The sequence below is a fragment of the Oncorhynchus kisutch genome, linkage group LG20 (genome assembly GCF_002021735.2).
Source record: "Oncorhynchus kisutch isolate 150728-3 linkage group LG20, Okis_V2, whole genome shotgun sequence".
Classification (NCBI taxonomy): Eukaryota; Metazoa; Chordata; class Actinopteri; order Salmoniformes; family Salmonidae; genus Oncorhynchus; species Oncorhynchus kisutch.
The window spans coordinates 48,947,767-48,971,537 of NC_034193.2; the positions used below are offsets into that span (position 1 = coordinate 48,947,767).

Genomic DNA, 23,771 nt, shown 5'->3' on the forward strand with positions numbered 1-23,771 from the left:
GAATCAGTACAGAATAATATCCTGCCCAGACAAAAGGACAACGAGGCCAGTGCACTCTTAATCTTTCATTTCCATGTAAAACCCCAAGACATTCAAAACCACAGTTCAGTAACAAGCCTCAACATAATTCTGAAAACCCACAATTCTCCCAGTGGAATCAGAGCTCCAAAAGCACATGCTGTGCAGCAGCAGCATCAGTAGCCCAGTATGACAAAATGGGAGCAGCTTTTTACACTGCAGGGGGATTAAACAAGTGGAACAGAATATCTTAAGCGACTGTAATTAACAGAGCACCGCAGATGGCCCTTCTGAGCCATAGAAATAGAATTTACAGAATGGAAATGGTTTTTACTTAAATGGGGCGGTCCATTCTAATAATTATATTTCTATGTTCTGTGTGTTCTGTATGTTCCGTTTAATGGTGACTGAAAGAGGTCGGACAATAGGGTTGGGTTGAGTGTGGAAAAGCAGGGAGGTTTAGGGAAACAGGGAATCTTTACAGTAGCAGCTGACTGACTAAATTATTTCATAGAATTTAGAGTTATTGTCCCAACGTGTTTAGAAATATATACAGCCTGGATATCTGGATATGAAATTCACATGAAACTGTCAATGATAATCATGCATTTTATTAAAACCAGTGGAAAGTAGACAAACAAAAAAATCATGTAACCATTATCTTACAAAGATAACAAATACATCATGACAATTAGAAAACCTATCCGTACAAAATATACAAGCAGAAGCATGTAAAAGGTTTGAAATGACATAAAGACAATAAAGACCTTACTAATAAGACACAAAAAGCTATTTCCTTTATTGATAATCAAGCTGTTTTGGCTGAGAAACATCAACATTTACGATCTGGTTACATTCATGTGTAAACATTGGTATGAGGCAGGACATCCAGATACAGTATGGGTATATCATAGAGGTAGATAGAGGACTCTAGTGTCTAAAAGCCATGTTAGCATGGGCAGCACCATTGAGGACTTACACCATTTTGAAGTAGAACTGGGTGGGACTTCTTATGGGTTAAGAAAGGATCACATCATTCAAACCAGCTCATCAGGATCAGCCAATGAATTACACTTGTGAACAAACATTCCATAACTGCAGGTGGCAGTAAATCATAAACCTTGGATTTATACCTGTTCAAACAACACACTCCAGGTGGCAGTGTGCACCCTTTCAGTTTGTTTACCAACTCATAGTAGTAGAATAAGAAAAGTAACCACTTCAAAATGGAGATGGCCTCAATGGTGCTGTATGCTCTCACAGACGCCATAAAGGGACAGATACAATGTTGTGTCCTCTATCTAGCTCTATGGGGTATACAGAGCTACTTCCTGGTCCATTTTACTTCCTGGGTCCATTTAATTTCCCGGTCCATGTCATGGTTTCTCTCAGCACTTGGTCATGTTCAGTAGGGTACACTGTAGCAAACTGTTTTGCAACGGATAATGAAAATGAGTGGTTACCTACCCGCTTAACTCCATTTCAAAAAAGTTTTCTCCCGACTGAACATGATCCTGGTCTCCCGACTATCCCTTTCTATGCTGGCTTTTACTCAGATCTCTTCGCTTCATAAGCGTTCTTCAAGTACGTTAACCAGAACACTCGTGCGTGTTTCATGACGCAATCACAGATGGCTGGTGGTGCCTTAATTGGGGAGGAGGGGCTCTTAGTAATGGCTGGAATGGAATGGTATTGACACGTCAAACACATGCTTTCCTTGTGTTTGATACCATTCCATTCACTTCATTCCAGTCATTATTATAAGCCGTCCTCCCCTCACCAGCCTCCTGTGGACTCAATCATAATGGATAATCAAAACCAGTTCTTAATAAAAAAAACAAGTTCCAATGAAACCCAGCATCCACAAGGAGTACACTCAGACCTGTTTTGGGTATCCTTACTAACACCACCACTCTGTGGTGAATCACCACAGCTTTAACATGTGCAAATCAACAAACGTTAGCTTAGCTACACCTCCTAGCCTGCTTCTGCACTCTTTCCAACTCCTTACGCATTTGTCATGCCAGACATGTGGCACCCAGGCTATTTCCATCTTATCGTTTCATCAACAATGGTTTTGACAATGGGCACTTTGTGACGTAATACACTTGGATATGGGGACTACTTACGGGAACAGATTTTTCAGGAAGCTACTTTACCACCGTGCCTACAGTAGTTAGTTATTAGTAACATACGGTACAGCTATCTTTGATTCATCATTCTTAAGATACTGTATCACTCCACACGGGAAGGCATGGATGGGAGAATTATACACATTATACACATTTAAATGGATACATAACACTGTACATACCCTATGTCTTTTCATCTGAATAAATAAAGAATAATATTGGTCTCTCTTTCGTGGAAAAATCGTAATATTAGAACAAGCGCAGCAAGCTGCAAGTGCTACACGTCAGCTAACAGACACAGTATGCTATATGGTCATATTCACAATATTTGCTGAGCTATGCTATGCATAATGGTGGGATATTCTGAAAAGTATTTCCAGAAAGACACTGAATTCTATTCTCCAATGCTGAACCATGGTGTCCATTTAGTTTTTGTTGTAATTTGGGTTCTATATAGCCCCCAAAGAGGGGTTGTAACCACAAAGCAGACTGTCAATCAAGCATCAGTCAAATGCAAGCTTATCAGTCAAAACAGTGACTTCATCGCTTGTAAATAGTAGCCTGCACAGTAAGAAAAGAGGGTTCCTCAAGGGTTCTTTGGGAAGGTTGATAATTCTACGTGGAACCATACTGACCCAAATAACCATTTGGGCCACTCAATGGTTCCTTACTTTTAGCGATCATTAAAATGGTGGCTCATTTTAATATTTTGGGGCGTGGTTCGCTAACAGCTCTTTTTGTCCAACCGTAAGTGAGAGTGTAATTTCAGTTGATCTGTTGGGTTATGCGGTTACATGCTATACAATATGTGACTATAGCCAGTGACAAACTCATGTATGGCCTTGGGTCAATCGAGAATCAGTTGACACCTGATTCAACAATAATAAAATCTATGGAATTGTAACAATATAATATGTATATTAAATCTGAATTAAAACCCCTCCATGGTTTTACAAAAAAACCCTTTGAGATTGAGAAGGTTCTTTACAGAACCATTCTCCATAAAAAAAAGGGTTCTATTTTGCCCCCAAAAGGGTTGTAACCTCAGCGGAACCCTTTTTTGGCTCTATATATAACCTTTTTTAAAGGATAAGGTTCTTTATAGCACCATACAGGTTCCATTTAGAACCTTATGAGTATGGTTAAAGAACCAAAAAGCCAAAGAACCCTTATTTGCCACTATATAGAACCACTTGTTTTTAGTGTGTAAAGTTACACGGTGTTACACAGTCGGCAACACTGTCGAACACAAATATCAAATGTCTTCTGAAAAGTCATAAATCAACCAGCAACAGGTGCAGTTAGCAGACCATAATGCAAAATAACTCCTGATACTTTTCAAACGTGTTCAAGAATATTGATATAGTAGTGTTGATAACGGACTGTAGGACATAGATTGTATTGACAGTACATACTCCTTTCACAGCCTTTTTATACACGGTATAGCTAAAGAACAAGCTCACTGTTGGCTCCAATTCATATGAACAAACGGATTGGTATGTCAGAGACAAAGATTAAAAAGTGTTTATTTACTTCTCTTTCGGTCAGGTCTGATGTTCAGGTTTGTCCAGACATTGAAGGAAATATCAACCCACTGGGCGTACACTAGTTGAGTCAACGTAGTTTCCACGTCATTTCAATGGAATTACGTTGAACCAATGTGGACTAGACATTGAATTGACATCTGTGCCCAGTGGGAGTCCCATCTCTCCAAGTTTTTAACCATACTCCCTAGTAGTGAGCCTCAATCAGGGCCCCTCCAAGCAAGTGTTTAGGTAGTTGTACTTTAGTAGTGTGTTCTAGATCCAGGATCCTCCTCATTTATGAACCACACAGTTCTGTTCTCCACCACTAGAGGGCAGATTATTATCCACATGGAGTCCCAGGTCTCTCTCTGCCACCTGGGTAGAGGTGCCTGAGGCCCCCGAGGAGGGTCCACCGCTGGGGGCCGACAGGGTGCTGCTAGAAGGGCCTTCTCCACTACTACCTCCAGGGGGGTGACCGACAGAGGAGGGCCCCGCTGCCCCAGGACTGATCCTCTGCAGGTCGGTCAGAGGGCTGGTCAGTCCCAGGCTGGTCAGGGCATCCAGGGTGCCATCCGGATCCACCATCACATCAATCACTGTGGAGCAAAGAGGAGAAGGAGAAGGTCTAAGTCAGTGAAAGAGGAGGTCTGTCTATCAGTCAATCAAAGAGGAGAAGGTCTGACAATCAGTCAGTCAAAGAGGAGGTCTGTCAATCAGTCAATCGAAGAGGAGAAGGTCTGTTAATCAGTCAGTCAAAGAGGAGGTCTGTCAATCAGTCAATCGAAGAGGAGAAGGTCTGTTAATCAGTCAAAGAGGAGGTCTGTCAGTCATAGAGGAGGAGGTCTGTCAATCAGTCAATCAAGCAAGCAAACAATCAATCAGAGAATGGAAGATTTATTTCTATAAAAATGTGATGATTGATATGATGAAATACGTATGAATATAGATGCTCTGTTCAGATGCTAACTGTATATCTCTATGACTTGTACTGTATACAGCTGAAATCAAATCATGTATGACTGTCTCAGGACTCATACCTAGTAACTGTCTCTCCACTCTCTTCAGATCCTGGAGGATGGTGGTGATCTCCTGGTAAACAACCACACAACAAACAAAAAGGTCAACAAAACACACACAAATTGTTTAGGGAATTGAAGAAGGCATTGATGTCCTCACCTGTTACCTTCCTTAAACAACAACAACAACAACAACATCAGATTGACCCTTGTTGTCTTCCTCCTTTCTACTGGGAAAAGTTGAAGCAATTAAAATGTGGCATAATCATCCCCTCCATTTGGACTCTAGTGAACAGACACATCACTGAGAGGTAGCCTAAGGCCAGTCACTGTGTTCAGTCTGAATTTACAACCGTGTTCCTGAGCAAGGCAGTATTTTTTGGACCGCCCACGACAACAGACTATAAGTCATGTCCTTTGACTAATCAAACTGCTCCTCTCCTCCAGCTTGAATAGAAGTAGTGATTTAGGATCAGTTTAGCCTTTTAGATCATAATTAATAAAATTATATGAACATGTGGGACCTGATCCTAGATCAGCACTCCTACTCTGAGACAATTTTTAATACGGGAGGACAGTGAGGAGGGATAGCTGCTATAGGGAGGTGGGACTGAAAGGTTGTCGGTTCAAATCCCAGGACGGGACATATTATCGCCGTCCACCCGAGAGTGGCACTTGATTCTGATGTGATGTTTGATACTGTTGTCGTATGTTATGTTATAGTCTCAGAGAGAGAGAGAAAGACAGGTAGTGAGAGAGTGGCAAGAGAGGGAGGGAGAGAGAGAAAGACAGAGCTAGGGAGAGAGACAGAGGGAGGGAGGGAGGGTTAGGATGGAGGGAGGGGGAGAGAGAGAGAGAGAGAGAGAGAGAGAGAGAGAGAGAGCGAGAGAGAGAGAGAGAGAGAGAGAGAGAGAGAGAGAGAGAGGGGGGAGATAGAGAGAGAGAGGGGGAGAGAAGAGAGAGAGAGAGAGAGAGAGAGAGAGAGAGAGAGAGAGAGAGAGAGAGAGAGGGAGGGGGGGAGTCATACCTCATCAATTAAAGTGGATATCAAAATACTTTATTGCAATCAAGAAACATCATAACTTATACTTTCAGAATTGAGAGGAAGTGACTTATTATCTTGATTCAGAAAGTGATGCCAACTCACATCTCAATTAAACAAATGTGACCGTGCAGACCGGGGGGCAGGTTTGAGAAACACGTCCTTACCTCACCCCCTGACCACCTTCTGTTTAGGTCGTCCTACTACATCTGGGTGTATGTCAGGCTTAACAGACATGATTAATGCAACAGCACCATCAGCCAATGATGGCCTTTAAAACTACTCCGAGCTTCCCAGATGGTGGTAGAAGCCATCAATTATTTACCGTCCCAAAGTTCTGTTGCATCATCACCTCTAATAAGCACTCTCTGGTTTGTGGTTATATTTTTACCAGGCACTTCTCTTGCACCATCGAGAGCCGGTTGCACCACGACCTGGTATGGGAATTGCTCCGTCTATGACCGCAAGGCCCTCCAGCAGGTGGTGAAGATGGCCCAGTACATCACTGGGACCGTGCTCCCACCCATCCAGGGCATCTACTCGAAACGGTGCCTGAGGAGCAGCATCATCACACACCCCAGCCACGAGCTGTTCACCCCCTTACCGTCGGGCTGACGTTATTGGAGCACGAGGTCTGATACCAACAGGCTCAGAGACAGTTTCTATCTACAAGCCATCAGACTGCTGATCACATGAACTGGACTGACCACCTGCTCTGATTCTCCTTACCTTATTAGCACACATGCACTCCCTGACTCAAGCATTCACACACCCACACAGACACATATACATTCATGCTACACACACATCACAACTGCCTCTATCAGAATGTTATTATTGTTCCTAAATACTGCACAACTTAAACACCCCAACCCCCATTCCCCCAAAAACACGTGTAAATATTGGACTATAAATTGTGCCTTCCTTCATTACACTTATGCTAAAATGTTTATTCTGTTCTACTGAACCATTAACTTTATGTTTCTATTGTTATCTTGTATTACGTTTTATTGTGGTTGCACCGTCCAGAAGGAACCTGCGAGTACACATTTGGATGGACGGTGTACACCATGTGTATGCGCTACCTACGACTAATACAACTTGAAACCTGAACTTGAAACTAGGTCCACCTGCCCTCTGCAGTCATTTATCACAGCAGCTGGGAGGTACAGCAAGAGACAAGGTGTGAGGTAAGGACAGTAGGGGTCTGGCACCTTACCGTGCTGGAAGTCTTGAGGAGTAGAGAGTCATGCTCGGCTTGGAGTTTATTCTCAATCTCGTCCCATTTCCGGTCCTTATCTTTGAATAATATCCTGGAGAAGTTTTCAAGAATAAATTGAAAAAAATCAAAAATCTGTTGTATGATCACGTTGAGTGATTTAATTAGTGTGAAATGGGTTGAGGGGGAACATGAAAGTGGTTTCTGATGTTTAAAAAGTGAGGATGGATGTTTCAAGTTGTCATCTTAACCTTTATGAAGTGCCATTCATAGTATCCAAATTAGGATACAGTATTTTCTAGGATACAAGCCATCATATCTTATACAACACTACTGATTCTTCCTTGTCGTTATCCGGATATGATCCAGTTCAAAGCACAGCATGTAACTGCATGTATTCAGAAAAAAATGTATTCAAAGTCAAAAACGAGCCTATTATTTCACACTGCTTGGGTTCACTTGCAACTCATAGAGCACTCCTAACACTTCATCATCAAAATCAGGGAATTCATTATTTCACATTCCTTTTCTTTGAATGAATCGTGATGAAAGGTGATGCCTACCTGATTTTGCCGGCTGTTTTGTCCACAGAATGGCGTATCCGTGCCGAGAGCTGGGTCACAGATGCTAATAGTAAACTGTCCAACACCGCCTGAGGGGAAACAACAAGGAAAAGAGGAGGTCTTATGTAAGAGGTGTTTCAGTAAACACCTAAAATAGCAATAATAACTAGGACAGGCAGGGATACCAAGGCTATATGCAGTCACAAAACCAGAAGGATATTAGATATACAATAGCTTATTTTTGCTCAAATCTCCCAGAAACCAGCATCATCCATCATTAATATAGTAATAAATGTGTTATTAAGGACCGGACTCCTTTTTTCAATTTTCGCCTAAAATGACATACCCAAATCTAACTGCCTGTAGCTCAGGACCTGAAGCAAGGATATGCATATTCTTGATACCATTTGAAAGGAAACACCTTGAAGTTTGTGGAAATGTGAAATGAATGTAGGAGAATATAACACATTAGATCTGGTAAAAGATAATACAAAGAAAAAAACGACAGTTTTTTTGGTACCATCATCTTTGAAATTCAAGAGAAAGGCCATAATGTATTATTCCAGCCCAGGTGCAGTGTATGTGCAAAGTTTTAGACGGATACAATGAACCATTGCATCTCTGTTCAAAATGTTATATCAGGATTGCTCAAATGTGCCTAATTTGGTTTATTAATAACTTTTCAAGTTACACACTGTTTCATCAATAATACAGGTTTCTGATGGGATAGGGTTCATTCACCCTGACATCAAGTCCTTTTGGTTTCTGGGTTGTGTTTTGTCTCTCTCTCTCTAACGACTGTTTTTCAAACTTCTTCATGATGCCAGTGTCCTTATAAACACACATGGGATAGATAAAGACAAGCTGAAACAGATTAGAACCCAGGCTAAACCAGAGTACAATCAAATACTTTCAGTTATTATTATTTTTAGTTCGGATTCCAAGCGGCAACAACTCACATCCTCTCTGTTCCAAGTCTGGCGGCGAATGGCGCGGGGACCCTGTCTGTTAGAGTTGCGTGGCCGGAGCTCCACGGGGCGGATGTTATTACCCAGAATGCTCTCAGTTGACGGGCCGCTCCCAAGATCCAAGCCATCGTCAAAAACTCGCTCCTCCATCTGAGCAAAGTAATACAAAGTAATTTATTTTCTGATATATACAGTACCAGTCAAAAGTTTGGACACATCTACTCATTCCAAGGTTTTCCTTTATTTGTACTATTTTCTACATTGTAGAATAATAGTGAAGACATCAAAACTATGAAACAACACATATGGAATCATGTAGTAACCAAAAAAGTGTTAAACAAATCAAAATACATTTGATATTTGAGATTCTTCAAAGTAGCCACCCTTTTCCTTGATGACAGCTTTACACACGCTATACGTCTGCCTCCAACTCACACTCTCAAACACCTAGATCCCCTGAACACGGCTCATTTTCCAGACAACTTTCCAGCTCACCCTCTCAAACACCTAGATCCCCTGAACACGGCTCATTTTCCAGACAACTTTCCAGCTCACCCTCTCAAACACCTAGATCCCCTGAACACGGCTCATTTTCCAGACAACTTTCCAGCTCACCCTCTCAAACACCTAGATCCCCTGAACACGGCTCATTTTCCAGACAACTTTCCAGCTCACCCTCTCAAACACCTAGATCCCCTGAACACGGCTCATTTTCCAGACAACTTTCCAGCTCACCCTCTCAAACACCTAGATCCCCTGAACACGGCTCATTTTCCAGACAACTTTCCAGCTCACCCTCTCAAACACCTAGATCCCCTGAACACGGCTCATTTTCCAGACAACTTTCCAGCTCACCCTCTCAAACACCTAGATCCCCTGAACACGGCTCATTTTCCAGACAACTTTCCAGCTCACCCTCTCAAACACCTAGATCCCCTGAACACGGCTCATTTTCCAGACAACTTTCCAGCTCACCCTCTCAAACACCTAGATCCCCTGAACGCGGCTCATTTTCCAGCCTACTTTCCAGCTCGCCCTCTCAAACACCTAGATCCCCTGAACACGGCTCATTTTCCAGCCTACTTTCCAGCTCGCCCTCTCAAACACATAGATCCCCTGAACGCTGCTCACTCTCCAGATCCCAATCACCTGAATTCGGATCACCTGTTCACACACCTGTATGTCATTATCACACACTATTTAGTTCAGTTCTTTGCACCCCATCATTGTAAGGTATTGTTTGTTTTGTGACACACTTCTAGTCGGAGCTCTGTTTATCCTGTAATTTAAGCATCCTGTGTATGATAGTTTTTACCTGGCTCACTAACGATGCCTATTCCCTGCCTGTACTTTAGCCTATCGGATTTCCTGTTATCTACCTATTGTCTGATCTCCTGAACTACGTTACTAGCCTGCACCTCAGATTGCAGCCCAAATAAATGCTTCACGGAGTTCAAGTAACAGACACATCTCAACATCAACTGTTCAGAGGAGATTGTGTGAATCAGGCCTTCATGGTCAAATTGTTTCAAAGAAACCACTACTAAAGGACACCAATAATAAGAGACTTGCTTGGGCCAAGAAACAAGAGCAATGGACATTAGACCGGTGGAAATATGTCCTTTGGTCTGATGGTGTCTTTGTGAGACGCAGAGTAGGTGAACGGATGATCTCCACGTGTGCGGTTCCCTCCATGAAGCATGGAGGAGGAGGTGTGGGGGTGCTTTGCTGGTGACACTATCTGTTATTCATTTAGAATTCAAGGCACACTTAACCAGCATGACTACAACAGCATTCTGCAGCGATACGACATCCCATCTGGTTTGCGCTTAGTTGGAATATCATTGTTTTTTTTAAAGGACAATGGTCCAACACACCTCCAGGCTGTTTAAGTGCTATTTGACCAAGAAAGCGAGTGATGGATGCTATTTGACCAAGAAATAGAGTGGTGGAGTGCTGCATCAGATGACCTGGCCTCCACAATCACCTGACGTCAACCCAATTGAGATGGTTTGGGATGAGTTAGAGCACAGAGTGGAGGAAAAGCAGCCAACAAGTGCTCAGCATATGGTGAAACTCCTTCAAGACTGTTGGAAAAGCATTCCAGGTGAAGCTGGTTGAGAGAATGCCAAGAGTGTGCAAAGCTATCATCAACGCAAAGGGTGGCTACTTTAAAGAATCTAAAATATATTTTGATTTGTTTAACACTTTTTTGATTACTATATGATTCTATATGTGTTATTTTATAGTTTTGATGCCTTCACTACTATTCTACAATGTAGGAAATAGTACAAACAAAGAAAAACTCTTGAATGAGTAGGTGTGTCCAAACTTTTGACAGGTACTGTAAATCCATAACATTCACAAGGAGCAGGCTTCAGGGCCCGTATTTATGTAGCTTCTGATAGGAGTACTGATCTAGGCTCAGTTTTTAGAATTTAGATCATATTCCTAGATCAGCACTCCTACTCTGAGACGCTTTATGAATATGGGCCCTGATATGTACATGTGGCTCAGACTTTTGGGGAAATCATGACTGATGTCATCAGCTAAATAAAGTGGGATTATTGCATCGTGGGATGTGTAGTACCATGGCTCCTGGGTCAGTGGCAGCACTAGCGGCTGGGCTGACTGAGTCGATCTCTCCGGCCACGTCATGGATCTCCCTGGCCAGCATGGCCAGGTCTTTGGCTAGGTCCTGACTGATCCTGTCAACATACAGGGAATGAATCAGTTAAATACCCTTGATTTGACTTCTATTGTGTATTATTGTGCGTATATAGTGCATGAAGTGAAATAATGAATGTTGCAAAATGGATACTTTTGAGGTTATACTGGTTCTCAAAGTAATTTGCTCCCCTATAGAATTGACCCTATTATATTGTATAGGCCTAGTGAGATTGCTCCCCTATAGAATTGACCCTATTATATTGTATAGGCCTAGTGAGATTGCTCCCCTATAGAATTGACCCTATTATATTGTATAGGCCTAGTGAGATTGCTCCCCTATAGAATTGACCCTACAGTTTCTCTGTATATGTATAGTACAGACTGCTCCTCCATACCTGGCGATCTCTTCACTGTGAGTGGTCCAGTCCTTCATGTACTCCTCCTGTTCTCTGCCTGCTGACTGCTGCCTCAGAGCCGCTATACCCCCCGGACAGGGCGTGGCAGGGGCGGAGCCACCCAGCTGGGTCAGCCGCGGCGACGCAAACTGCCGGGCGGGACCGCCGTGCTTGGACGGGTGGCGGTTGGAGCCGAACTCGTCCTCAGAGGTGGAGGCGTAGTCCATGGGCATCCGGCGCCACCGGCCACCAGCTGGAGTCAAGGGAAGATGTTTTGTCAGTAGACGTAGTAGTGATTGAGGGCTTCACCACTACTAGATACACACAACTGTCCATAGAGAAGAGATTTTACTCATAAACTCAGTAAAAAAAGAAACGTCCCTTTTCCAGCACCCTGGAGGAGATGCACTGCAGTACTTAATGCAGCTGGTGGCCACACCAGATACGGACTGTTACTTTTGATTTTGACCCTCCCTTTGTTCAGGGACACATTATTCCATTTCTGTTAGCCACATGTCTGTGGATCTGGTTCAGTTTATGTCTGTTGTTGAATCTTGTTATGTTCACACACATATTTACACATGCTAAGTTTTCTGAAAATAAACGCAGTTGACAGTGAGATTACATTTTTTTTGCTGAGTTTACATGTAAATGTACATAAAGATGCTCAATAATGACAGCACCTACAAAAAGACTATAGCACAAACATGATACCAAATCAAATATTGCGGTGGATAAGTTACTAGAGAACAGTCAGAAACACTACTTCTGTATCAGACAGTACAGTATGTTACCTGTTGGGGTGATGTAGCCCTTAGACTTGTCAGGTAGTTTGGAGGCGCTGTTAGCCCTGGCCCTGGGTATTATCCCTCCCATGTTGCTGACTCCTCTGAGTCCCTGTCGGACGGCGTAGTCGGTAGCAATGCTACGAGCCCCTATCCCCCGGCTACGGCCCCCTGTGGCCTCTGAGTCACTCTGGGCAGACGGAGATCCCATCCTGGGCTTCCTGGGCTGGGCTAGGGCGTCAATGCGTGACAGGCCTCTCCGGATCCCTGGTCCGGGAGCCGCAGACCTGGAGCTAGCGGTGCTAGCCTCGGAGGCTACGGACATCCGGTCCATGTCGGCTGGTTCGGTATCGGAGGAGTCCCCCAAACGGGCACGTCTGAGTATCGAGGCCCGGGTGGGCCGCACCTTGGGCAAGGTGGTGGTAGGTTTACTGAGGGTGTTTGTGGTGGTGCTGGATGCCTGGGTGTTTTTAGCCCGGCTAGCCTTGGTGCTAGCCTCCACTCTGGTGCTTCCGGCCTGGGTTCTGGCGTGGGAACTGTGGGAGCTAACCTCCTGTAAGGAGGGTTGGGAGTCGGAGAGGAGGGAGTTGGAGTTGACGTCGTCATCTGTTAGGTCCAGGGAGGTCCAGGCACGACCAGCTTGGCGGGTCCCTTGTCCTCCAGACGGTCTGGATTTGGGTTTCCTATCCTGGGTATCTCTGGCTCTGGTAGGCCCCTTGGTGGAGGAGCACAGCACCGTCTTCTCCCTCTCTTTCTGCTGGGCAGTTAGGGTACGTCTCTTCTGGTGGACCACCTTCCGCCCTCCGACGCCCGCTGCCTGGCTAACGGTGCTGGTGGTGTCCACATCCGACTCAGGCGACAAAGACCCCTCGATGGACTGGCTAATTGGTTCACCCAGGTCTGATACCGTTGTCTCCAGAAACGCAGCCACCGCTTCTGAGTCCTTCTGCCGGGTGTTACCATCCTCCCTGCCCTCCTTTGTCAGTATTCGTGCCCCAGTTTGCGTGTCAATCCGTGGGATGAGCTCCTGGGGGATGTTGGTGCTGGGTCTCTCCACCGTAAAGCTCTCTTGTCTAAGAAGCGGCTTCCCAGCACTCTCCCTTTCTTTAGCCTTCTCCTCCATCTCCTTCTTCCTCCTTGGTGCCTCCTCCAGTCTCTTCCCCCCACTATTCCCTGGCCGAGGAGGCAGTTTCGCCAACACAGTTTCTTTCCGGCTTCCCACATCTTGGTTCTTCGCTGGAGAGCCTTTTTTCGGACTTCCTCTGGTGCTTCCACCCACACTACCAGCCTGGCTACCCCCACCACCTCCACCACCAGGCTTGGTTCTCCCTCCTCTCCCCGTCTCCTGGTTCTCCTTCTCCTGGAGCTCCGTGTCCTGTTTCTCCCCCACATCGGAGGGGCGGTGAGCTGGACCAGGGGATCTCCTCCCCCCTGGGGTTGCCTCCTCGGTGGAGGGGAGCTGGGGCAGGGTTCTCCTCTTGCGCTCTGTATAGCTGGTGGAGGCCATGGAGGCAGAGTGACTGGACTCACTGATCTCAGCTATAGAGAGACAGGGTATAAAACATCATAATCATTTCTACACAATCATATCTACTGTGTCTAACTAACTCTCATATATTGGCAATATAAATACCCAACACTCTTTTCTTTATTCTAGTTATTTTTTGACTTAACTGAAATAAGTGGTATGACTAATAAATGATAAACAACTGAAAAACAGCAAAGCACTTCAATTCAGAACAGGTCTAAACCCAGCAGTAGCACCTCTGTCCTCGGTGTGGTAGTGGACATGGGACTCAGGTCCAGAGCCCTCAGGGTCAGTCCTGATGTGGCTGGCTGCCAGAGTAGCCCATTGGGAGACCCACCTGGGACCGCCCACAACCAGCTCCTCTGGGAGAGACTGGAGGACAAACCGAAATTGAACAACACTCAGTCCCCAACATAAAGGGGAGAGACTAGAGCACAGGGGAAGATGAGGACAAATTCTACTAGTCAGAGTGTCACAGTGGCATGTACGCATCTATTATTTACAGGTAAAATGCTTAGGACTACTTCAAACACAACCGCACTTTTGAGAGCACATATCCTTTCTTTATAAAGAATCATATTTTTTCCACAAGGAATGGCATCAAACTGAAAGCTTTCTTTACGTGTGAAGTCTGTCTTAATCTTGGGAGTATAAAAAAAAAGCTCATCTACAGTAGTGTCTGACTTGGAGTTGAACTCCTTCACTCCTCTGCAATGGAGAGTCTCTGTGTAGACAGAGAGAAATGCTGTTACCTCTGGTTCGAAACGTCCAGGCTTGCCTCTGTCTCCTGAGCCTGGCCTCTGAGTGGTCAGTCTCTCTCTCTGGATGTCAGGATAGCCCGCCACCCTGGACAGAGTCTGGTAGTCCTCCACACCAAATACCTGGGCCAGAACATGGACTTCAATAAATATTCAACCAAACATTCAATCGAGAGGTCAACACAATGTGGGATCAGTGCACTTGCACAGTACCACTTGCAGTAAATACGAGGCCATGCCCTTGACAAAAAAGACACCAATTCTGGGACTAATGACTGTGTAAAAGAGTTATTCAGATGAAACAGGATTCAAATGACAGTTTAAGCTCATTAAAGTCCTATTTACCATCCCCACCTTGTCAATCATTCTCCTGGCCTCCTCCTCTTGGTTATCTTCGTTCTCTATCTCTATGGTATAGGTCCCCCGGTCGCTATAGTCGTCTCCATGGCGATTCTGAAACCCCTCCCCAAGTCCTATCGGTTGGTGTTGGTCGCGGTGGTAAGGAATGGAATCCTTGGTCCTCTCTCTTAACTCTCCTCCGATGGGTGCCATTTTGGAAGCTGAGGACCTGTGTCGTCGGGCTGGGCTATCTTCCTCGGCAAAGAGTCCCTCTGGGACGTTGGCGCGCCCCTCTCGTATCTTGACCCCTGACCCCTCTATTCGGCCGCCCCACAGCCCCCTGGAGTGGTCCTCGAGGGCGGCCCGGCGTTGCTCTCCCAGCGCGGCTGCATTCTCTGAGTCGCTCTGGGTACCGTCCTCGTGTTTACTACCTGAAACGAGAGGGAAGGAGGTTGGACGTTTGGTGTGTGCAGTTATAATCCTATGAACCTATTGGGTTGGTTTCCCAGACACTGATTAAGCATAGTCCTAGACTATGAAGCGCTTTCGATGGAGATTATCCAGTGCGTATGCTTTCAAATCAAGGACTAATCTTAATCTGTGTTAGGGAAACTGTCTCATAGTGTAATAACTGTGTAGTGCTATGTAATGCAATGGCAAGAGGACTTGTTGAAAAATCGCAATTCTATTCTTATGGTGATTGGTTGGTTGGTCTTACCTTTAAGACTCTTCAATTGAACCGGCACATCACTCTTCACGCTCTCCCCGTCGTCGTCCTCCACCACTCTGTCAACCGACTCCGTACGGGCCAATGGGATCTCGTTCTGGGCCAGCCAATCAGCTACTTTCACCTCCGCCGCCACCATGGCCGTTTGCAGGGCGCTCAGCTCCTCTCCCGCGCCCTTCTTTGGGGGCCGTGGCCTCACCTCCGGCACCACCTTCGCCACCCGGTCCTTAACCGTCACCTTATTGGACGCCTGCAGGTCAAACGCGATGGTGAAGGAGGCGTGGCTCTGGGGGACGGCTTCAGGGCCGGAGGCGGGGTTAGTGGCGGTGGCGCCTTCCGTGTCTTGGGAGGGGGGTTCATTGGTATAGGAGGGGATCTCGAAGTAACTGGGCTCTTGGCTTGAGGTGTACAGGCCATTCTCCTGGGCCACGGCTGTTGTCTCCTTGGGGTCTTTACAATCTGTCGTTTCAAGCAGATATAAAGATGGCGTAATACAAGGACTTAGACTTTGAGATTCAATTGCTGTCATATGCTACCAGAAAGGCAAAAGTCTACTGTTATCTGGTAGGGTGTTTGATGTATAAACAGACACACAGACAGACAGGCAGAAGACCAAGTGAAACACAGCTAAAACTTCAGTCTGTATTCCAGACTAGACAGCATCTACCTGACTCAGATCTCTCCTGCTTCCTGTCAGTTGTCGTCCCATCCTGCTTCCCAGAGTTCTCATCGTCTGCGTCCCCGTCCCCCCACCAGGAAGGCTGGCCGTACAGAGGGGTGCCCCTTTTTAGTACTGCAATGTCCCCTGGGAAAGAAACGACACCAAGGTCAGTGAGAAAGACACAGATTTTGTTTTGAACTGAAATTGTGTTTCCTCACAGTTCCCCAAAAGACTATTGTGACAGAAGAAGTTTAACCTCCTAGTTTGTCTACCGTAGGTATCCGCGCTTTGCCTTCGGAAGGTACGCCAAATAAAAATGTGATTCACATACATTTAAAAAATATCTATATATATTTTATTTAAAACAAGTAATTCTTCACATTTTCAAAGAGTCCATTTATATTTTCCAACAGGGCTATACATTTGGGTGAGGTTTTTTTCTTGCCTGAGTAGCCTCGTTTCACTGCCACAAATAGCGTTCAGTGAAATAACAACACAATGTCAAATACAGGTAGCCTAGTCAAATAATTAACATCCAATCACATTAACCTTTACTCTCTCGCGGGAATTCCATTAACGGTCCGTATGTAGCCAAACCATAGCTGCTGCTCATTCCGTTTGCACGAAAATTGATAAATGGTTAAAAAAAAGTTAGGCCCGCGTCCATAGAGACACATACCAGCTCTACTAGTAGTACTGCTACTACTAGCAGTACTACACCTGCACCTGTCGACGACACAAGCTGTTCTGCTTCCACGAGCACATCCAATGCTAGCATCAGTTATTATACATTTGTTGTTAGCCCAGCTAGCATGGACACTGACAGTTGTGAATCTGATGCAGCCGAAGAGCTACTACCTCCTTACCGGGAAAGCACCGAACAACAGACAGGGAAGTTGGACCATCGAAGAGGCGCAAATATGATGAGAACTACATTGATTTGGAGTTCATTTATATTGGGAGTAGTGCCTTTCCTCAGCCACAGTGTGTTATATGTTATATGTACATATTCTTTATCCCTTTACACTTGTGTCTATAAGGTAGTAGTTTTGGAATTGTTAGCTAGATTACTTATTGGTTATTACTGCATTGTCGGAACTAGAAGCACAAGCATTTCGCTACACTCGCACTAACATCTGCTAACCATGTGTATGTGACAAATAAAATTTGATTTGATATGTGCAAAAGTACTATCTCACAACTCGATGAATGGTCTGAATCTAGGGATTCTCCGCAACTATATTCAATGTGCGGGACAAAAGTGAGGCTATGATTAAGAAGTTGGAGCTCTTCTCTGTCTGCATTATAACAAGGACAACATACATGTCTTTCCATCATTGTATGATTCTTTGTGTGCAAATGAACTCAAACTTACGGACAATGTCAAATGTGATATAGCAAAGCACCTGAGTGAGTTGGGTGCGCATTTACGCAGCTACTTTCCTGAAACGGATGACATACAACTGGATTTGTTATCCCTTTCATGCCCTGCCTCCAGTCCACTTACCCATATCTGAACAAGAGAGCCTCATCGAAATTGCTACAAGTGAAAATTCAATTTAATCAGAAGCCACTGACAGATTTCTGGATTGAGCTGCGCTCAAGAGTATCCTGTCTTGGCAAATTGCACTGTTAAGACGCTGATGCCCTTTGCAACCACGTACCTATGTGAGAATGGATTCTTGGCCCTCACTAGCATGAAAACTAAATACAGGCACAGACTGTGCGGAAAATGTTTTAAGACTGAGACTCAACCCAACATTGCAGAGTTATGTGCATCCTTTCAAGCACACCCTTCTAATTAACCTGTGGTGAGATATTCACAATTTTCTATTAACAAATAAGGTTTTATATGTAAGATGGTTAAATAAAGAGCAAAATGATTGATGATTATTATATTATTATTTGTGCCCTGGTCCTATAACAGCTCTTTGTCATTTCCCACTTGTGACAAAAGCTCACACTCATTCTTATGTTTAATAAATGTATTGTATAGTGTGTGTGTGTGGCAGGCTTACAATGATGGTAAAAAACAACATTTGAGAGTGTGCTGACCCTGATTCTAGAGGGGGTATGCAGCTGGAGGTTGAATGTTTGAAGGGGTACGGGACAATAAAATGTTTGAGAACCACTGTTCTACTGCAATGTCCCCTGAGAAACAAACAACGACCTCTGCAAACTCGAACTAGCACTTTGTACCCACACAAGTCCCCAAAAGACATATTGTGGCAGAACAGTTTGACCTCCAAATTTGTCTCCAAGTCAGAGCACTTTAGAATCACATTTAGGTGACAGCCTAGCGTAGGAAACTAAAAATACAGGACACACGGTTGTCACAGCACAGACTGTGTGGGTGTGTGGCATCGCCAAAATCGTGTCCCCTGTTATCTAGTCCTGTCATCTCTGTTAACCTAATCCCGTCACCTGTGTCACCCTCCAAGGTCCATGCAGAGTGCAGACCCTCTCACCTGCCAGCTTGTCGTCCCCGGCCCCCTCTCTGCTGGTCTCAGGGGGTTTACTACCCACTGCCACCGCCCCGTCGGAGCCACCCTCGGAACCACCCTCGGCTGCAGCCTTGACCTCTACTGCAGGTCTGGATGGTACCGGAGCAGCTTCTGGCGGCTTTACCGTCTGCAGCAGGAGCTGACTATTAAACTTCTCATGCTGATAGACGAGGACACAGGACAACACAGAGAGGAGATGAGCTCACACCATTAGAGATATGATTACAAGGGTAAGTCTGATAAGGAGCTCTTCTATGTTTGCACCAACATACATGGGACAATCGATCCTTGCATCAGTGAAATTATACAGTAGTCACGGTCTTGGTTATAAGCGTAGAATTTTTTTGTTTGTTGTGCAAATCTCATTTGGCATCAGTTCATGATTCACGCAAAATCTGAGTAATTTATGCATGTAGAAGTCTAGTTAGGATTCAGACAGACCTAACTGAACAATGTATCGCCTAGTTCCTTTTTGTCATTCAAACAAAGCAGTGAGGTTTTGCCACATGCAGCAGAAACTGCCGCCATTCTTGACTGAACATAATCTCCATTAAACATGCATCAATCAACGTAGTAGGAAAAGGTATTTCTCAGAGCTTTTCTTTTATAATACTTTGTAAGCATATTTTAGCGAGGCTCTTTCTCAATTCATATTTCCTCGAGTCCTCGCATCCTCTCTCCTTCCCTCCTTCTCAAAATGGATTAGAGAAGAAAGTCAGAGGGGAGGGACCTTGGAACCTCTTCCTCCAATATGGTTGAGAAAAAGGCGAGGAGATAGGATGATAGGAAACACAGAAAGAGAACTAGCTATTTCTTTAGCCTACTGTCCAACCAACCTTTAGTGCTTCCTCGGGGACATGGAGCTCTCCTCGCACCACAGTGAACAGGTTGGTATGTGAGACAGGTTAAGGAAAGGTGATTGTACAGCACAGGCTTAGCTCTTCACAGGAGATAGCACAGATATTTAACATTTCAGTCGTTTAACGGCATACATTCTTATTCAGAGCGACGTACAGTCCAGAAACAGATATGCTAATCTATTATGCATTAGTCACAGCGGTAAGTTTGAAAGGTTAAATGATTTTTCAGGCAGTATATTAAGAGTGATTATGTTACAGTTTTATATACCCGTATTCTGGCCTTGAGGTCCTTTTTTTGTCGCTGTCATTCCTATTGATGACATTTCAATGAACTACTGTAGGCTAAGCTTCAAAGACAAAATGGCACCATGACAGGATATCATATCCAAACCTCAACTTGTCGTCAATTTTCAAAGTGATATACACCTGCTCCTGTATTCTGACATCATTCACAAATGTCTGGAAGGAAAGGAATATCATTATTAGCAGTTTAGACCAGTTTATGAAGCACATGAATCATTTCATATTCATATTTATTCAACTCTGACTTACCCCATTCAGGCTTCCCAGGTCCTTGACTTTATGTTCGTCCGTGGTTGGTTCATAGTTGATAACGGCATGCTGTTTGTCCACACTGCGGGACTAAAGACACAATAATCCAGTCAATCAATATAATCCTGCTAATCTCTTTATAATCCAGATTACATAGATCACATTCGGTCCAACAGTCACCTGCAGCAGTGTGACCCACTAGATTTCGAACCCAGGTCTCTTGACAAGACTAAAGCCTAGAGATCAGCTCTGGGAGCTACCGCACGTCTTCAGGTTACTCATCATGCCAGAGTGGTTCATCGACCCACCTCCGTAACATTAGCAGTGGTAGTACAGTTTAGGCATAACGGCTACAGTGTTGGACTGACATTGTCCAGTAACCGGGTTCGTGTTCCCTTCTGGACTCGCTACAAAACTAAATATGATTTACCTGTAACATGAGTTCACAGTCGTCTCGGCCAACAAAGATCATCTCCCAGGGCAGGCGGTGCCTCATGCCCCCGCCACTCACCAGGAACCAGGAAGAGACACTCATCTCTGCCACGCCCACTGCCACACCTGCTCACCTTTAACCCCTATGACACACTGTGTAAGAAGACAAGGGGCTCCATTCAATCAGTATTGCGGAAGTTCAACGGTGCAGCGTGAATGAATGTTTAAAGGCCACGTTCCCCGGCGTTAGAGGAGACTGCATTCACGGTGACCGCTACATATCTCGGCTCAATAGGAAATGACCTTTAAAGTTTCGATCAAGTGTATTGTAACACTTCAGCAATACAGATTGAATAGAGCCCACGGTCAGCATCAGTTAGAACAACCAGTCATAACAGCCAACTGTAAATGGAGGGAACACAAGCATGACCCTTTTTATTAAAGCATTTGATATGACTGCTCACAATGTAAAGAGCTTTGTCATTTTTGTCTGTAAATAAAAAGCCCTCTACCAATCAAGTGTAGGCCTACTGTTATAATGTATTATTGTCACAACATTCGAACGACTTTCGACAAAGTCGAATGGAGAGGATGGATACGAACCTAAAAACAAACAGGGATAAAGTTAACAACTTTGTCACACCTAAACTCAGCAAAGAGGTTTCTTTAAACTAAATGCCCAGCACACTAACCTGCTGGTATGACTGGACCTCATTGCTAACAATGAGGCCTTAGAATAGACTACATTGCAACCATTCCAGAAGAAATGAGATAATATGCCACTGACTGTTTGACATCTTGCTTAACGGCTAAATTACTAAGTGTTTTGCCGGGTCACCAAACCAAAGTCGCACTGAACCAATGTCACTGAACTGAGAGTGGCCGTTCAGTGATGATGGATATGTTGTGACACAGCAGGCTGGAATACAGGCTACCCGTACAGGATCTAAACAACGACGATCACTGTTGGATAGTTGATCAGATGGCTTAGATAGACCAGACAGACCAACCTGAAAGACATGAAGATACTGTATAACATGAGTATGACTCAGGACAGGCACAGAGATCACAGCAGGTACACAGATAGAGAAAGAAGGACACACACCCACACCCACTGACAGAGTCATCTCGTTTCCGCTCAGAAGAAACATACCATCTGGTGCTCATTTTTGGGTCATAATTCCTACAGTAGCCTACATAAAAACACACTACGCCTATTTGGCCTAGCTAGCCTACCATTCAGTGGCACAGGCCTCCATAGGCAATGCTTGAACGGGCATGCTACTGGTAGGCCATGCTGACTCACGATGCCCCATCAGTGAAAAAGTGATTTAGCGAGATTTAATCTAATCAGGCACCTTGTCATATCTAGGCCCCGAATGAGCGTAGATGGTTCATATGTGAATGCGACCAGACAGTCCTGATTCCCCATTGTGGAATTGGATTGGTTAACCCTCTATGCGGCCTCGGTCTCGCAATTGTGCCCGACGTTTTTGCAATGGCTTCGTTGCCGTGTCTCTCTCCCTCTCTCTCGTTCTCCCTCCTTCTCTCAATTACAGAGCTATATCGTAAATGACAGCTCATCATTTCGCTCTGGAAGCTACTGTAGATGGCCCTGCCTGAGCATAAAAAACAACCCACCCTGCGTTAGCGACCGTTCAGTTTCTTATTATTACATTTACCATGTGTCCAATAATCATGATTTGTTTTATTAGCATAGGCTGTTTTGGATGTACTAGACACCATACTGACGTATGGCAACTGATGCTGCTGTTTTTCAGTCTGGTCTGTAACCTTTTGCGGTTGAAAGCTTATATGATATCTTTATCATAGTCGATAGCTTACATATGTGGTATTACGAGTGCCATTTAGGGCAACGCGTAACACCGAATTACACATATAGGTTAATTTGAAAGGTTTACAATAATAACCCATCACGTGTTGTTTAGGTAGGCAATTTGATGTGCTGTCTGGGCTGTACCGTTATGGACGACATAGCCTGGTACCCTCGGACACAAATAGCCTAGAATTGTCATTTTGCGGTCCTTTTTTAAATATATTTTTTAAGGCAGGTGGCTGGCAAATGCATTGTCTGGGTGTGTCGGATACGGCGGAGTAATAACATATGCATCTCACTCACCCTTTGTCAGGTACGGAGTATTCAGCATCCGATTTGTATCCTGTAAACCTTTGAATGCACGGTGCGGTGACATACAGTGAGGGAGCCTGATGCCTGCCGAGCCCTGGTCCTCGAGCGCTTCTCTTCCTTCGCCTCGAGGTGGCGCTGCGCTGATGTACAACACAACAAGCCAAGAAACCAAAGGCAGTCCACCCATTCATGCTACGCAATGACAACAACCGCGCAATGAGCGCATCTTCTTGCGTATGACGTTGAGATGTAAACTGTAGTCCAGTGGTTCCCAACCTTTTCCCGTTACTGTACCACCAGTTTAATTAGGCTCTGCTCAGAGTACCCCTGAGGTACCCCCTCATGTGCATTTGACCACGAAGCCCATGGTCTCATGAGTGTTCTCACGTACCGCCAGGGGTCCTGTACCCCTGGCTGAGAACACCTGTTGTAGACTACTGGGTTCATTAAGGTTGGTCAATGTTGTCCCATGAATATGATCCAGTTGTTTTGATGTAGCCAGATGCTGCTAATTCGCGATGGTTGCAGGAAACACAAGTGTCCTTTATTTCTTTATGCTGGAGGCTACTGCATGTGCTGGACCGAAGGATCACTGTCACGTCATGTGGTCTGTTATGGGTGTAGTGACATTGTTTTAAGTAGGCTACTGGAATTAGTCCTAAAATGTAGAGCGTGTGGAATGTATATATATATATATATATATTTTTTTTTTGTTGTTGAGTGCATTGCCTTACTTAGCATCCTATGAAACAAACCTTTATAGTCTATAGGACTTCACTTTTATTTGATAATAGGCTACCATGTCAATAATCCCTCATGGACAGATTTTAGTTCTGTGTTACCGAGATTACTTGAGAAATGACATCTGTTAATTTTAGTTTACAACCAGCAGAGGGCAGGCCAACTCTATGTTTGGCAGTGAACCAA

The 23,771-nt window shown here is 44.6% G+C and overlaps 1 protein-coding gene across 1 annotated transcript; it reads right to left on the reverse strand.

Annotated features, from left to right (window-relative positions):
• Positions 1–613: 613 nt before the first annotated feature.
• LOC109880312 (centrosomal protein of 170 kDa) lies at positions 614–23,011 on the reverse strand. The gene is made up of 19 exons (XM_031799882.1): positions 22,836–23,011; positions 20,694–20,848; positions 20,264–20,353; positions 20,092–20,170; positions 19,688–19,746; positions 18,816–19,011; positions 16,354–16,491; positions 15,678–16,145; positions 14,975–15,390; positions 14,615–14,743; positions 14,099–14,234; positions 12,344–13,873; positions 11,550–11,802; positions 11,075–11,192; positions 8,476–8,634; positions 7,517–7,605; positions 6,954–7,047; positions 4,714–4,765; positions 614–4,272 (listed from the first exon to the last, which is right to left on the reverse strand). The coding sequence occupies exons 2-19, from the start codon at positions 20,796–20,798 to the stop codon at positions 3,968–3,970; spliced, it is 4,416 nt and encodes a 1,471-aa protein (XP_031655742.1). The 5' UTR covers positions 20,799–20,848; positions 22,836–23,011; the 3' UTR covers positions 614–3,967.
• Between the last annotated feature and the right edge of the window lie 760 nt (positions 23,012–23,771).

Bases quoted from the DNA above. Each gene is read 5' to 3' on its own strand.
- LOC109880312 (XM_031799882.1), bottom strand. From the start codon at position 20,798: ATGAGTGTCTCTTCCTGGTTCCTGGTGAGTGGCGGGGGCATGAGGCAC. The intron at 14,744-14,974 runs GTGGGGATGGTA...GTTCTGGCCCAG, and splicing joins CCAGGAGAATGATTGACAAG to GTATTTGGTGTGGAGGACTA. The intron at 7,606-8,475 runs GTGAGTTGTTGC...GTTTCCCCTCAG, and splicing joins AGACTTGGAACAGAGAGGAT to GCGGTGTTGGACAGTTTACT.